At 40.7% G+C, this 16,810-nt stretch overlaps 1 protein-coding gene across 1 annotated transcript in view; it reads right to left on the reverse strand.

Annotated features, from left to right (window-relative positions):
* Positions 1-296: 296 nt before the first annotated feature.
* The window catches only part of LOC139732539 (regulator of nonsense transcripts 2-like), a 28,226-nt gene continuing 11,712 nt past the window's right edge, over positions 297-16,810 (reverse strand). The window contains exons 16-29 of the mRNA XM_071643394.1: positions 15,945-16,046; positions 15,594-15,719; positions 15,088-15,249; positions 12,321-12,459; positions 11,732-11,868; positions 10,350-10,536; positions 9,932-10,039; positions 8,375-8,517; positions 6,948-7,016; positions 6,203-6,298; positions 5,242-5,481; positions 3,668-3,746; positions 1,628-1,745; positions 297-680 (exon numbers count right to left, since the gene is read on the reverse strand). Of these exons, the coding sequence (XP_071499495.1) occupies positions 671-680; positions 1,628-1,745; positions 3,668-3,746; positions 5,242-5,481; positions 6,203-6,298; positions 6,948-7,016; positions 8,375-8,517; positions 9,932-10,039; positions 10,350-10,536; positions 11,732-11,868; positions 12,321-12,459; positions 15,088-15,249; positions 15,594-15,719; positions 15,945-16,046 (1,716 nt within the window). The 3' untranslated portion in view covers positions 297-670. The remainder of the gene's footprint in view (positions 681-1,627; positions 1,746-3,667; positions 3,747-5,241; positions 5,482-6,202; positions 6,299-6,947; positions 7,017-8,374; positions 8,518-9,931; positions 10,040-10,349; positions 10,537-11,731; positions 11,869-12,320; positions 12,460-15,087; positions 15,250-15,593; positions 15,720-15,944; positions 16,047-16,810) is intronic.

Raw genomic sequence — 16,810 nt, forward strand, 5'->3', positions numbered from 1 at the left:
TATCCTCAGGTAATGAACATTGGTAACACAAAGTCATAAATGGGTCAAGTCATAGATCAAGTCATAGGTTATATCATCTCCGGTGGCACAAGTTGGTTTTCTCACACTGCGGAGCTTACTTGGGCACCTTGAACATTCACATGGATCACATATCTTCGTGAACATATTTTGTCATCTGGCCCAGCAATTGCCCCAGCAATTGCCTTTAATAGCAAATGCCCAAACAATCCCACAGGCTCAAGGGGACTTGAAGCTTTCTGCATCAGGCACTGCCTTGAACACAAATCTTTCTGGACCTATACGAGCCAGGCATTCTACAGCACGACGAGTTGCCTGCTACATGTATCTGTCGTTGATCACACTGCTTCGTCATATCATGAAGGCAGTAATATCTAACAATGCAGTATTCCTATTTGGCTCCTTGCAAGGAAGGCCCTTCCCACTGGACACTCCATACATCCTCGCAAAGGTGGACGCACCAAGACCTTGACGTTTGTGGCTTGACCACTGGACAGCTACGGAATCCTCAAGGATAGGACAAGGGCAGCCCCAGAGGGTTGGCCTCTTTCCCTGGCGTCGTTCATCTCGTCCGCAGAAAGGACGTAGCGCTGAATTGCTCCAGAACCACATGTCACACTGGACCACATCTGGGGTAAAGCTCCGCCCACTCCTACCATTTTCTGCACATTGAAAATTGAAGTAGAACGTGAAAACAGTACATGCATTCAGATGATGAAGACCATTATGACTGAATATTTCTTTATCATTTATGGCTAGCTGTATACACACCTAAAGGCAAAGTCACTTTATCACTACAATCACTGGCAGTTGTGAATTCCCAATGAAAGCAGTTCTCATCTATGATTCTAGACATACTTTGTTTGTCAAGCAAGACAGCACAAGTGGAATCCCATGAATGAAAAACATCAGCTACTGCACTCCTCATTCCAAAAGTGAGCGAAGATGTAACTTATACTTTGTACCTATACTGAAGTCTAAGAAGACTAATATGAAACAATTTGCAGATAAAATCTTTTTACAAGATGGGATCAAGAGAGTTGTCCAATTAACACAGCTGTGGCATTAGAAATCAAGAATCATTGCAGCTTTTAAATTCTACAATAACAAATGAGCCCAACATTTCCGACACGGAAAGCTGTCAAACAGATTGCTACTCATGACTGGTCATCAAAGAGGTTATATACTAGTAGGTACTAGTGTGCTTGCTTGCAATGCGCCCTGTACAATTGCTCAGTGAGTGCGTAGAGCGAGGTACAAGGCTTGCCTCTCATGGCGGACAGCACTCCTTACTATACACACTAGCAGCCATGGAGCAGCCAAGGAGTGTGGACTTGGAGTATGCCCTGTACTTGCTCTGTGAGTGTGGAGCACACACATGCAGAGCAAAGTCTGCCATCACTAATTAGGGCACGTCTATATCTTCTTGTAACCACATAAATTTTAGGTGGCACGACATTTGCTCCTGCGACAATTGCTCCAGTCTCATTTTCTCCAAGGACTTAAGGTTAGGGTTAGGGTTGTGATGAGGTTTTACACTTAGTTTGATGGAAGGATTAGGTAGTGAGCATATAACCTCTTTGCGTGTCATTGACTGGCCGATACCAACCTGTTGCCTTTGGCGTTGAAGATCTGCTCAGTGTCTGGAGCCCCCTTGGGGTGGTGGAATCGAGGCTTGTGCTCCTTGGGGACACTGATGGCTGGCCTCTGAAGGCTAGCCAGCATCTCTGAATAGCACAACAAAGAAATATTTGATTGGAACCACTTGACCTGGTCCATTACGCTGTCAATCCATCCATCTCATTTTATCTTCCTCTATCCATCCTATTTACCGATCTATCTATCTCTCCATCCATCCATTCATCTCCAGCTACCTATCTACTCATCAATCTATCTTTCCACTTATCTACATTGTAACTTCATATATCTATCTACAGAGAGAAAGACATACATACACATTTAAACACTTTCAGAAGCTCCAGCGGAAATCAAAATGAACAGAACTAGATATATCGCTACGGCGACTGATATGCCTCCGCCATAATGCATGGTTCTCCTAATAGGTCTATAGTACAATGTCTTGACAATGTGTGATGACAGTTTCAAACAATTGGCAAAATATTAAAATGACAGGTTTGACACAAATGTGCTGAATGTTCACTTTCCTAGAACTAGGTTCAATTGGATGAATGATTAAAATGTCAGAGTGCAGGTATTTGGGGAACTGATGATTTTTACTTGACTTTTGACCCTTTTATAAGTTTATGCATTGAGTAATTATTCAAGGTGTTGAGAAAAAGTATAATTTCAGTATCATATGGGAAAATAGCATTATCTAAACCTGGCCTTTGACCTTTGACCTCACAGTTCCAAAGAGAATCACTGTTAGGTTGAACATGCATAAATATGTAAGTTTCATGATGATACCTTGAGTTACTTTTGAGATATGGAGGAAAAAGTGCAATTCAGCACTTTCACTCGACCTTTGACCTTTTGACCTTTGACCAAGAAACTTCCCACAGAATATATATTGGGTAATACATGTATACATCAAGTTAAAAAAAACAAAACCTTCATTCACTGCATAAATATAAGGAAAGTAGTGATATTTTGAGGAGTTGACCTTGACCTTTGACCCCTGACCTTTGACCCATGACCCCCAACTTCCCTAGATAATCACTGCCCATCGGTACAAGCATATATACTAAGTTCCATGAAGATACCTTGAACCATTTGCGAGATATGGAGAAAAACATGAAATTTCAATTTTTTCACAAAATAACCTGTGACCTTTGACCTTTGACCCTGTGACCCTAAAATCCACACAAAGTATTATCCCCCAAGGATATACCCTCATTCCAAGTTTGATGTAAAACCACCACACGGTTCTTGAGATATCGACAAAAACAAAACGGGACGGACGGACGGACGTACGTACAGACGGACGGACGGACGGACGGACGGACGACCCGAAAACATAATGCCTCCGGCCACTTCGTTGCGGAGGCATAAAAATACCTACTGTCTGCTATGATTAAAGCAGGTCTGCTATGATTCAAAATCCACAAATACTGCCATCTTCAAAGATGCCAATCTCCTGTACACCTTATACTAGGCTAAGTCAAACTGCCACAATGGTCCCCAATGCACTCTGAATAAATATCAAGTTGAACACGCTACCATTTAGCAAAATGCAAAAGGGTCTTTAACACTGCATATGATGATGTTAAAGACACCACTAACTGGATGGTTTCTTCAAACTTAACTTCCCATGGGGTGGGTGGGGTGGGATGGGGGAATGGAGTGTGGTAAATCCCATCACAGATGTAAAAGTGTTGAACACCCATCTGGTTCCTCATTGAGATGATATGAAGAGTTAGATCTTAAAACGAGGTAACTCCATTTTTCTTGATTTCAGATATTTGGTATTAAAGCAACTAAAAACAAAGAAAACCATATAAAAATATGGGATATTTCAACCATAACTTCAGGAATATCCCTTGCCATGTAACAAGTGAGGCATCACTGGAATGGTTATATTTTCCTCTATCTGATGATGGGCTTACTCTGGAATGTTTAAAAATGGTGCTTAATCCATTTTGCGATAAAATGCTTCACATTGCACGGCCTCCAGACATGCTCTCCTCACCTTCATAGTCTTCTTCCTCCTGTCTCTCATTGATGTGGAGAGTCAACTCCTTCATCCTCTGCTTCTCTGCCCTCTCAGCCTGGCAAAGAATACACAAAATAAAACCCACTGATCAACCCTTTACTTTTCATCTACGTGTTTCAGTCACAAGGATAAGAGTGTTCATTGTCATGTATGTTGGGGTTTAGCCTATAATCTAGGCAGAGGATGCAACCACAATGGTCTTCACTGTCACGCTAAACGTCTGATGTAGCGAGACTTTGCTAAGCGATATGTCAATGTCTGATGTGCTGAAACTACAAGCAGTGGATGTGCTCAAAGCATTCACCGCCTATATCCACTCATCTTGCTTCTAGTTGTTGCTTTCTTATTACTGACTAAAGCAAGACAAGTGGATGTAGGTGGTGAATGCTTCCACTGTTCGTAGTCTCGCCGCATCAGACACATCGCTTAGCAAAGACAATAGTCTCACTGCATCAGATGTTTAGTGTAACAGCAGAGACAACAGCTGCATCCTCCACCCAGATTATGGGCTAGTCGGAGCTCAGTTGTCAGCATTGGAGGTATATCATTGTGGAACAATCTCATGGCAAGTTTGGGTATGACTGCAAACACAGTATGCACATAGTGTCCTTTGTGAAAGGGTGCACTGTACCCAGTAAGTATTCAAGATGAGTTTCCAGATAGGACCATGATAATGTGATAAATCAAAGCATTTTTCAACTGTAGGCCTAAGTGTTCCATAAGCTAACATCCTCGGTAAAACAGATGGTATAAATTGACCTATATAAAGCAACACAAAACAAAGATTCTTCTACTCTTTTTTTTAAGCTGTGAACCGTGCTGTTTCTTGACAAACTGTATAAAGTTGAAAAGGAAGATTATGGTAATGATACCCTTGTGGGTAAGTAGTAGCCCTAAACAATATAGACCATTTTCAACTACTATGTGAGAAAATCAGTTGATTATTTTGTCTAACAAACAAAAGCAATCCACGAATGTCAATGGCATGTATCTCTGTTTGCCTTGTTTAAAAAAACAAAGCATGCCTCGCAATTGTTTGATTTTCATTTTAGATGTAAACCTTTCATCTGAATAGAGCATACAGTATATTTTTGCTCACTGACAAGTGGCATGAACTCTTATGAATTCCCTGTCCCCCAAACAAGCTAGTTTGAATTTGGTACAATTCAAGGGAACCAGCATATTGAGTAGCCAGTTGCATGACTCGCTTGCACTAAAATGTCCAGATAAGCAATGTTGGGTGCAACCATGTTGTTCCCAAACACCATGTCCATTTGATTGGGAGTAAACGGGACGTACTCTGTGTGACAGATATTAAAACGCTATGCACATAAAAAGATCCCACTTCACTTCTTGCAAAGAGTAGGGTGCAGCCCTAATGAAATGGTCTGCCCACCCCCACACACATACCAGAAACAGGGGAAAATAATGGCAACAATTCATGATGAAGACAAAGAAGAAGAAGAGGAGGAGGAGTAAGAGGAGGAGGAGGAAGAGGAGGAGAAGGAGGAGGAGGAGGAGGAGGAGGAGAAGGAGGAGAGCTGACCAACCTGCTCCCTGTTCTTGAGGTTAGACGCCAACTCCGAGTTGATCGGAACCTCAAACTCCCGGAAGTGCTGCTTGTTCCCCTTCCGGGTCATCAGCACAAAGTTCACCGTGCTCGGGTCTTCTGGAGACAGCTGCGGCTGGAAGGGGTTAAAGGTAATGGGTTTGGCACTCGTCCTAGCCTTGATGTGAAGAGGAACCCCAATGTCCAGCTGAGCCACCTTCATGGATTCCGCATTTCTTTGCTGTGAGTATTGGAGAATAAAAATCTTTGTTCATTAGTATATGGAAAATCTATCTTGGGTTGTTATTTCCACTGTACCAGATATTGAAAGTGTAATTGTCAACTTTGTAGAGTTTAAATGCATGCTTTCTAGGTATTTTTCATGGCAATAGAGTACCAAAGTGATGATGTAATGTACAGTCTTTTGTTATAGCTTGGGTGGGAACCAAGTGCATGCATGAAAACTCAGGCCAGGTGAGGTTGTTTAGAACCAGTTTCAATGAATGGCTATAACATCACAACTTTGGTACTCAAATCAACTCTCATAACCAAAGTCTCCCCTTTACAAGACATTTATTGTGAGCAAGCTGAACTTTTGAAAGATGTGGAGGTATTTTCAGTTGAATCAAACTAGGACCAATATCTGGATCTGTCATGCACCTCATGAATGATTCCAAAATGAAGATCTGCGACATGAAAACGTTCATATCTTATAAAGCATAATCACAATGAGAGATCCAAATAAGGGACTCAAGATGGCTGCAGGTCAAAGATTATCTCTAACTATCCACACATAAACATGTCATTTGCATTAATTGTAAAATATTTATGATCCCATGTCAGTTGCCAGAAACAAACATTGAACTACAAAAAAAAAATAAAAAGAATGAAAGAAAGGAAATGCGAGCAAGAAAAGAAATGTTATTCTGCAGATATGTTGACCAGACCGTGATGATTGTTACCTGGATATTTTCAGACAGCATCTTATCAAATGCTTCGGTGAAGTTCTCATCCTCCTCACAGGCCATGAGCTTGGGTCCACCTGTGATCACAGTCACCTGATGTATAGCACAGAGATTGACAATCATTTTAATTTTGAGCAAGAGTGAAATAGTGATATCCAAAATTTAATCCACTGCATGTTTTCATATCATAGAAATTCACCATGTTTTTACATGAGGCTTTTTTTTTTTTTTGAGCACACAAGAAAATCAAATGAAAGAAATGGTTACTCCAAACTAAAACAGCCATACAAACTTATAGAAACAGGGACAAACTTATGACTTCCAACCTTTGACAAAGACATCACTATCAAAATAATGAAGTCCATATGCACAGACCTTAACTACATTACAAAAACATCTTGTGTTCAGAAAGAAAGCTGTATATCGATAAGAAAAACAAAGCCAGTATCACACCTTCTTGGTAACAAGTGAGTGCCATCCTGTTAAAAGCCCTTATTTAAGTTGACAGCATGCCATAGAAAATGACTACAAGTCAGGTGCAGGAACTACTCACTGAAAAGTACAATAAGACTTTTATATGATGTAATTCTGAGCCTGTATCAGAGTGTGCTATTCAATGGTGTATGCACTTTAGTGATGAAAAGAGACAGACATCTTCTCCTAGGACATCTCCTGGCTAAAGATCTAAATTACTTTGCCTCTTGGATCCACATTTCTAATTACTGGAAAGTGACAAACTTACGTGGTCATCTTCTTCATTCTCACCAGCTGACTCCAGGGCAAAGTTATCATCCCCGTAGTCATTGTATGGCTGAAGGGGAAAACAGAGAAAGATTTCATGGCATCAGTGAGTGTTCTATGTCACAACGACTCAAACTCTTGAAGTTAGCAGAGTAGTCCCCCTATGCAGTATGTCCCAAATAAAATTACAATCCACTTTTCGCATTGATAACATCCAATATGATTAAACCATCTAAATGCTACTTCAGGGTCTTAAAATATACCATCTTAGCTCTATTTTGCACAAAAACCCATTCAATTTGGTTAAGCGGTCACAAAGAAATGTGGATTGTTGTAAAGCATGTCATGAGTCTGATTCTTCCAAGTTTAGGACTTGGATGCTCTTGGAAATGCAAATTAATGTGTGAACACAATAGACAGAACTTGGAGGGAAGAGATTTTTGACATGCTCTACAAAATTCCTCATTTCCCTTTGACCACTGAAGCAAATCTAATGGGGTTTTCTGTAACATGTGGGCAATGAGGTATAGTTTCATACCCTGAAATTGTATTTAGATTGATTCACTATTTTTTAAAGCTATCGTTGAGGAGGGTACCGTTGTAACTTTTTGGGGGACATACGGTACATCCTTCTGTCCAACAACCTTTACCTGAAATATGCACACATGAGGCATTTTTGCATACCTACCTCACATATCTCGGTTACATTCCATCAAGTTCTAGAAGCCACATGTTTATGGTTTGGGGCTGTTTTTGTTGTGTTTTTTTTTAATGATAATTTTACTATTCATTATTAACAGTCCATGGAGTGGAGTATCAAAAATCTCTTTTATCTAGGCCTTTTTTTGTTCATAATTATATAATTCTTTCTCTTTTTTTTTTTTTTTGCTTTTTTTCAGTTACAGAATTTTCCAAGGTCTCTTAATTCCTTAATTCATAACAGTGTGGATCATAAATCACAGTGTTTGTGAATATGTTTTAGTAAAAACCTGTATGGAACACTTTTTAAAAATTGCATGACATAAATCACAGAACTTGATCTTCACCTTTGACCCTTGTCACTTATCACAGCCCACCCACAATGATATGCAACCAGTGTATGAGATAGAACTGAATGCATGCATGCATGTGCACGGCACTAGGGAAAGCCACATTTCTGTCTAGGGCTGACATGACTGCATGCTCATTGTATTGGTAGCAAAGATATTAGCTCGCTGTGGTGGTCCTTTTGTTATGAATATTAAAAAAGTGATGCGAAGGAATTTCTGTCAGATGTCATTGGTGTAAGTGTACTTTCTACCAAAAAAAAAAGAAAAAAAAAAGAAGAAAGACAAAAATTTTTGTCATGTTATTGTCCAGAAGTAATGTCAAGAAAAAGGAAGGGGATCAAAACTGTCTGTGACTTCAAGTTCATCACTGTTAACTGACCTCCTCCTGCTCCTCGCCTGTATTCTGACTCTGACTGTTGGTGGCGCTGTTTCGGTCAGCTCTGCGATGACGCCCACCGCTTTCTCCCAGCTCACCGTCGGACAAATCATCATCGTCATCATTCAGGGACATGGACTCGACACCTGGGTCAACAAGGACAGTTGCACTTGAATTGTCAAGAACTGGTTCAACATACTGTAAAACAAGGACTGTTCGCGTGCATTTTAATTTCATGAGAGCCGAGATTTGCAAAATTAAAATGCATGTGAAAGTTCTTGTCTACACTATACGCATTGAATGTTAGCGGCAACTCACGAAAATTTCATGCCGCGAAAATATCGTGCTTTACAGTAATATGATGTAAAAGGCACTTGATGAGGCAGAGTTTCATGTATGAGAGAAGACCTGCAATTTAGATGACTTGCAAATGTGATTTAGTAATCAAGACAACATGGTCCATTTTCAGGTCTCGAGTTTATGAAACCACACTCTGACAAGGAAAAGAGTAACAAGAAAGTAATATGCATATGTGAACTGTGTTCTCCATTGTGTTTGCTACTCTATACCCCATGATTTTAGAAGTAGAATATTTCGTAAATTGGAACTTGCATCCCAATACGAGTTTAATTCACGATCCAGAAACACACTGAACAGAACAAGAGAGAATCATTACCACTTTTCAAGAGAAACTTAGCAATTTCCATCCTGGGAGACATTATGTAATGCAATTGTGTTACATCAGGCAATATTTTTGTGAGTAGTTAATTCAATAAAAAAGAGTTGACTTGCAAAATTTGTGAAAAAAAAAAAACCCACTACACAGGGACCACATACCACATATACAGTATACATGAACATAAATAGTTAAAGACTATAAGCTGCTTTGCACTGTTTGTCTTTGCCATGATTATCACTGTAATTTTTTTCTTAATGTCATATCAGTATTACAGTCATCATCATGGTAAATCTTTGTCATCATCCTAATCACAATCATCATCATCATCTTGATTTTAACCATCATCATTATCACTGTCATCATTATCACCAACACTATCATGATCGTCATCTTCATCATCACTCTCATTACTATCATCATCATGATCACACTCATCATCAGTACCATTGCCATCATCATGACCGTAACTTATTAAACATATCACATTCATCACCACAACCACCATCACCCTGCAATTATCATCATTTGATTACCAGAATATAATCATCATTATCATCAACGCCATCCTCATTGTCATCATAACAATCATAAACACAAATCATCTTATTTTCTTTGTAATTAGCTGCATCATCATCATCATCATCATCATCTTCATTATCAACATCATCATCATCATCATCATCATCATCATCATCATCATCATCATCATCATCATCTTCATTATCAACATCATCACCATCATCACCATCATCACCATCATCACCATCACCATCATCATCACCATCATCATCACCATCATCATCATCATCATCACCATCATCATCATCATCATCATCCCTCCTGCATTGCTCATCACCTTCAACACCATCACCCAATCTTACCTTGCGACAGTTCCACCTGGTCCTCATTCCCTTCCATGATGGGCATTAACCCTTGGCCTCCGGCTGGTGGCTGAACAATGTTTAACTGGATCTCAGGTATGATGTTTGCTGGCAGGGAGGAGTGGGCAGAAAATTTAGTCAGTACCATCATAATAATAATATGAAATAAACTCTCGAAGTCACATAACCTAATTCATATCTGCAAATTATTCGTTGAGTAGTGCAAAAAAAAAAAACAACAACAACAACAACAACAACACACACACCGATTCTTTCAAAAAGCCAAATCAATATTTTTATAAGCAAAACTTTTTTACGAGACCTACTGGAAATTCACATTGGATTTTTCCTGTCATTTCTATGACACTCAGCCGAATGAAGAGCTTGGTATATACATTGTTGTCATGGCAACACTCACTGATCTTCTGGACCTGATCTTTCTCCAGCTGTGCCACCTCCTTGTGAGCCTCCTCCAGGGAGACAAAAAGCTTGAGCTTGGGTCTCAGCATCTCTAGGGTGTCAGAGATGGCGTTGTCCACGTCCATGGGGAATGGGCGGCCCTCTGTGTTCCAGTTTGGCAGGTTGCGCTTGTACCAGATGTATTGCTAAAGCAGCACAGAGATATCAAAACTAAAGATATGACGCTTCACACCTCCCCCCCCCCCTCAAAAAAAAAAAAAAAAAAAATATGCCTGCATCCATTTTGATGAGAAGCAATCACCATAATCTGCAACCACTCAAACCAAGATCATCAGCATTCACCTGACATAACATAACAGGTTCCATGACATTTGCTCCTGCGACAATTGCTGACCCACAAAATATCTGCACGTTATAAAGCCAAACACAAATTCTACCCACAAAAATAACCTTGATCCTAATCCTAATCCTCACATCAATCTGACCTTAAAACCCTATCACATAATGGAACCCTATGGAACTCTAACCCTAAGTCCTTGGAGAACATAACAGAGCGATTGTCGCAGGAGCAAATGTTGTGTCCCCAATGTAACACGACATGAAATCTACGACTTTATGCAATCACGAAATATGATATTTCTTCATGCATTATGCCATTCAACAATCCCCTAATGATTGATTGATTGATTGATTGATTGATTGATTGATTGATTGATTGCACAATAATGATACCAAGCTGGTTGGAAACTCGATTTTGATGAACACATGCATAGCAATTCTGCAAAAATTTATGACAATACTGCAAAAATGAAATATCGTGTGGTGAACATTAATGATACTGCACCAGAAACCTTTCGTATCTGTCTGTAATTCACTATCTGCCTATGAAGTGACATACGAACAGAATTTTGCCCTTTTGTGCAAGGCCACTATTCTGTTTGTACACTTTTTAGAGGTGACATATATAACAGATTTTGGAAAATAATAATACACCTCCTACCATCCTGTTGTTGTTGTCGTTATTGTTGTTGTTGTTGTTGTTGGTGGTGGTGTTTTGTTTTGTTTTGTTTTTGTTTGTTTTTCTGGTAAGTGTCTGGAGCTCATCTGTGTTTTTACTCACACTTGGCTAGTATTTGAGGTAAATTGGCTAATTGCAGTACAGATCATTAAAATTCACCATGAAGCCACCACAGGAGTTAAACTGAATAAATTATTTCTTTGTTTTGGGGTTGGTTGGTTTTTTTGCCATGTCGTCAAATTTTATGCAAAAGCAGTGCTGCACTTTAAAAATTGCACTGATATATCCCACAGGATACTTTCATCATATGTGGCCATCTGAGTGCCTCAAGAACTTGGCCAGAAGAGGGAGTCACAATGTACCTGGAAGTAGACAAGGAAGCAGTCCAGTTTCTTCTTGCTTGAGCCGCGGTCAAAGAACTGACCACAGGTGTCCAACAACGTGCAGACCAGTCTGATCCTAAACAGGTGCTCTGGAGGATCAAGGGGGCTTTCCACACCTATCCAACACAAGAAAGAAGAGGAAAGAAAAAGAAAATAAACAAGAAGAAAGTTTAAAGAAATCTCCAGCATGTATTGTTCTAGTTAGGTTCTGGAGGGTGGATTCCTATTGTGGAATTTGAAATACTGTAAAAGAGAAAATTTTTACAGTGCGGGAATTTTCATGCGTTTCGCATGGTATGAAACAAGTGCAAAAATCATACAAATGTGCAAATTTTTTGCTGCTCTATCTAAATGTCAATTTACATCTTGAGGCAAGACAGGTATTGAAGGGGTTTCACTGTTATGTAATTTGATATTTTCATCATGTTTGCTAGTTTTCTATCATGAGTGAACTTGCTGTCATATTGCGAACCAGATACTTTTTACCACAGTATGGGTTGCACTGCCACAAAATATCTTTTGTAGTGCTCAGCTGTCACCAGAGATAGGTAATAGGTATCGACCTTACCATCTAGTGTGACACCAAAGCGTATCAGGGAGTAGAGAGTCTTGAAGATAACGCTGGACTCCACCAGGCGGTAGTTGTAGAGTTCTCCCAGAAACTTGACCACCGTCACTCTGCGCTGATTGTATTTAGGATGGTTGATCTGTGCACACGTCAAAAAAAAATATATATACATAACAAGAGACCCGCGGGTCTAGCGCTCACCTGAGTATCGCAAGTTCACCTTTCACGCAGTCACTAATCTAAATTATTCACAGCTCTACCAAAATTTGACGAGGCATTCTCAAGTGGAAGATGAAAATGTACAATAAGGGCCCAATTTTTTCAAGATTCCTTAATTTGGGGGAATTGGGGCCCCCTGGGGCCCTCTGGGTGGGGCATGGTGCCCAGTTTGATAAATTGAGATCCTGACCACCTAGGGATGCTACCTGCCAAGTTTGACAAAAATCCATCATGAGGTTTTCAGGAAGAAGATGAAAATGTACAATTCAGGCCCCCATTTGGACCCTTCCAACCACCCCCCCCCCCCCCCCTACCCCCAAGAGGGGCACCCCTGGATCTCCTATGAACAAACTTGAAACTACAGTCATTAATGTACTCACTCATAGTATTATCTCAGCTCTATAACTTCTGATTCTAGAGAAGATTTTTAAAGATTCCTTCATTTGGGGGGTTTGGGCCCCCTGGGGGCCCCCTGGGCGGGGCATGGTGCCCATTTTAACAAATTGAGATCCTAACCCCCTAGGGATGCTACCTGCCAAGTTTGGTGAAAATGGGTCATGGGGTTCTCAAGAAGAAGATAAAAATGTACAATTTAGGCCCCATTAGGACCCCTCCTCACCCCCCCCCCCCCCCCTGGTTCCCAAGGGGGGCACCCCTGATTCTGCCATGAACAAACTTGAAACTACAGTCATCAATGTGCTAACTCATAGTATTAACCTAGCTCTATCACTTCTGGTTCTAGAGAAGAAGATTTTTGCGGATTCCTTAATTTTTGGGGGTTTGGGCCCCCTGGGGGCTCCCTGGGTGGGTCATGGTGCCCATTTTAACAAATGGAGTTCCTAACCCCCTAGGGATGCTACCTGCCAAGTTTGGTGAAAATGGGTCATGGAGTTCTCAAGAAGAAGATGAAAATGTACAATTTAGGCCCCATTAGAACCCTTCCCCACCCCCCTCCCCTGGGTCCCAAGGGGGGCACCCCTGATTCTGCCATGAACAAACTTGAAACTACAGTCATCAATGTACTAACTCATAGTATTAACTTAGCTCTATCACTTCTGGTTCTAGAGAAGAAGATTTTTACAGATTCCTTAATTTTGGGGGGTTTGGGCCCCCCTGGGGGCCCCCTGGGTGGGGCATGGTGCCCATTTTAACAAATTGAGTTCCTAACCCCCTAGGGATGCTACCTGCCAAGTTTGATGAAAATCGGTCATGGGGTTTTCAAGAAGAAGATGAAAATGTAAAAAGTTTACGCACGACGCACGACGGACGACGGACGACGGACGACGGACGACGCACGACGCACGACGCACGACGCACGACGCACGACGGACGCCGGACGAAGGGCGATCGCAATAGCTCACTTGAGCCTTTGGCTCAGGTGAGCTAAAAAAATATATTACATTGAGAAGCAGCAGAGCATATATACACACCTGCCAACCCTAAAACTCAGTATATAGGACTAAATGGTAGAAAATAATGAAAAAACAAACAAACAAATTTTTACCGATCTCCCAAACATCACTACATCTGGTGCGAATGATAAGGGTGTGAGTTGCCACTAAACCCATAGTGTTGGGGGCAACTTAACGCCCTTCTCATTCTTCGACTATTAGCAGGAGTTGACAAAGATAGGAACACAAGGTCAACTGAAGCTTCTTTCTTCCTAGAAATTTGAATGTTTCTACAAAATGGGAACAGCTGACTGGTATAAATGACCATTACAATCAAGCATGGCAAACATTGTTGACTCCCAACCAAAGATATCTGATTTCACATCAAAAGGAAGCATGATGTCAGATGATGACTCTGACATCCCTGAAAGTCTTTGGAATTTTCTTTAATCAAATGATATGCTCATACAGCAGATCAAATCTAGAAAGAAAATCTTTGAAGGTTATGGGTGACAGCTCTGGAAAGTAAACACATGCGGGAGACCATTCAAGCAACAACAACAAAATTTTTCTTCACGATGCAAGCACTGAGCGCCTAATATCAAAGAGGGACAAAGAGATAGGTGATGTGATGAGCAGTGGTTATCAACCTGATGTACTGGTACATTTGCACTATTTTAGAAATTGGGAAAGTTTGAGACTGTCAAGTAATGACATAAGATGTCACTAGTAAATTTCAATGACTGCATCCTGATTATTCTGGGAATGCTTACCAAAGACTACTTTCTCCAAAAGTTAACAAAACTTCCAGTAAAACTGTTGTCACAAATCAGATATAGCAGCAACATAGAAACACTCTAGTAAGAGGCAAAACATTCTGTCCCTCGGATAGCACATAAAATGGAGGTCCTGTGTGTGAGAGCATCACAACTCATGTATGTAAAAGATCCCACATCATTTATTCAATGCAAAGAGCAGGGTGCATAATTTGGTGAAGTGGTCTCCCTCACATCCAATTTGATCCCTTTAAAGACCAGCTAGTACAGCTGAATATGGGATATCCAGCCATCTTCTCAAATGGAAAATGGACAAACACACAAACAAACAAACAGACAAACAAACACTCCAACAGCAGGAAGAACATGGGCGTGGCCTACCTCCATCCCGATGCGCACATCCTCCAGGATAGCATCTACCACCCGGATACCAGTGTCGTCATGGTACTGGACCAGGCCGGCTAGGAGGTTGGCCAGGCAGTGCACGTTGTTGTACTTGAGGTTCCACACGCTGCTCAGGCACTTCACTGTGTACTGCTTGATCTGGAGCAGCAAAGAGACAAATACTTGCATGCATTACAAAGAAAAAAAGCAAGCAAATACCAAATAGATAAAACAATGATGCTAATTACTCATCAGTAAAGCATTTGACCGTCACAATTCGATAACTCTCATCCACTCTGCATAATTTCCAGCTCATTCACAGTAGCATCTTATAAAATTGTTCACAAATATGACTCTTCTGAGAGAACTTAGTCAACTGAAATCCTTAGTGAACATATTCCCCCCCCCCCCCCCCGTCCATTTTGTGCTGCTATATTCATTGAGTTAGTCATCTTCGACTGCAAACTCAGTTGTCATGGGAACCCCTCTCCTGTGGCACTGACCTCGGGCGTGTCCCAGGGCAGCTTCCTCATCTGCTTGAGCACCTTCTCCACAGTGGTCTTGGACAGATCCTTGAAGAGCAGCTTGCGGATGTACTCGTGCATTGGTGGCCGCACCTTCCTCTCAATCTGTATTGATGGGAAGACCAAGAAAAAAATATGAAGCTTGTATTCTCCGAGACAGAAAATTTGATGCACATTATGGAAGTATTAATACACAAACAAACCTGAACAAAGCAAAAAGAAAAGAGAAAAGGGCAACTACGGAAACATTTGGTGAAAGTGTACAGAACATGAGAATCACATACCCCATCTCAGTCATAATTGTAGAGCCAGAGGAAAGAGGAGACCTACCTTGGTGACCTCTGGAGGATTGCAGTAGAAGAAGGCATTGTCCACCATGGTGTTGTGTCGCTCTCCTAGCACCATCTTACTCTTCTTTCTCATCATCAGTTCCTAAGGCAACAGAGAGCACTGGTAAAGCTCAATATGCCTTCATCCATTTCATCTGATACACTTTCATTATTCAATGATTTCTGCATTGCCAACAGAATAATTTTAACACCGGTAGTCACCATATCAAAGTTTCCTGTGAAATATTGACATTTCTGTGAAATATTAACATCCCTATGTACTAAAGATGTATACAATATATATGTAGTGATGAAATACAGCATGACATAATAACAAGATTTCACTACATTCTTCAAATTCACATCTTAAAACAGAAGAGGGAATGAATGTAATGATGATGAGAGGCATCTCATGCAAATGGGCAATGCAATGCCGAATTTCCTCACTGTATGGATATTTCAAGACTGATTCAGCAGTTTGACAATGCAACAACCAATACATAGTTGTGTTACTGACATGAGCAATATTTTGGTCTTTTACCTTTGGTCCCGCTAGCCGCAGCCACACCGGCAAAACATCACAAAGTTTAACTTGAAGAAGTCTTCGCAAAGTTAGTTTGTCCATCCACACTGGAAGTCAAACTTCTCAAAGTTTCAGTTCTTGAAGTCAGGGTCACCTTAAACATCGCGAACTTAAACTTTGCAATGTTTTGCCAGTGTGACTGCGGCTAATGGGACATAATTTGGGGATTACGCAAAGATGGAATAGTTTAATCTCTATCAAGGGTGTCAAACACCTCACTACAGGATTTTAATCAGCAGCCTTCATGGTCAGATACCTCTAATCCTACAGCATCAAAAACAGAA

The sequence above is a fragment of the Diadema antillarum genome, unplaced genomic scaffold (assembly GCF_040938485.1).
Source record: "Diadema antillarum isolate AM-2024a unplaced genomic scaffold, OU_Dant_1.0 seq00000432_RagTag, whole genome shotgun sequence".
Taxonomy (NCBI): domain Eukaryota; kingdom Metazoa; phylum Echinodermata; class Echinoidea; order Diadematoida; family Diadematidae; genus Diadema; species Diadema antillarum.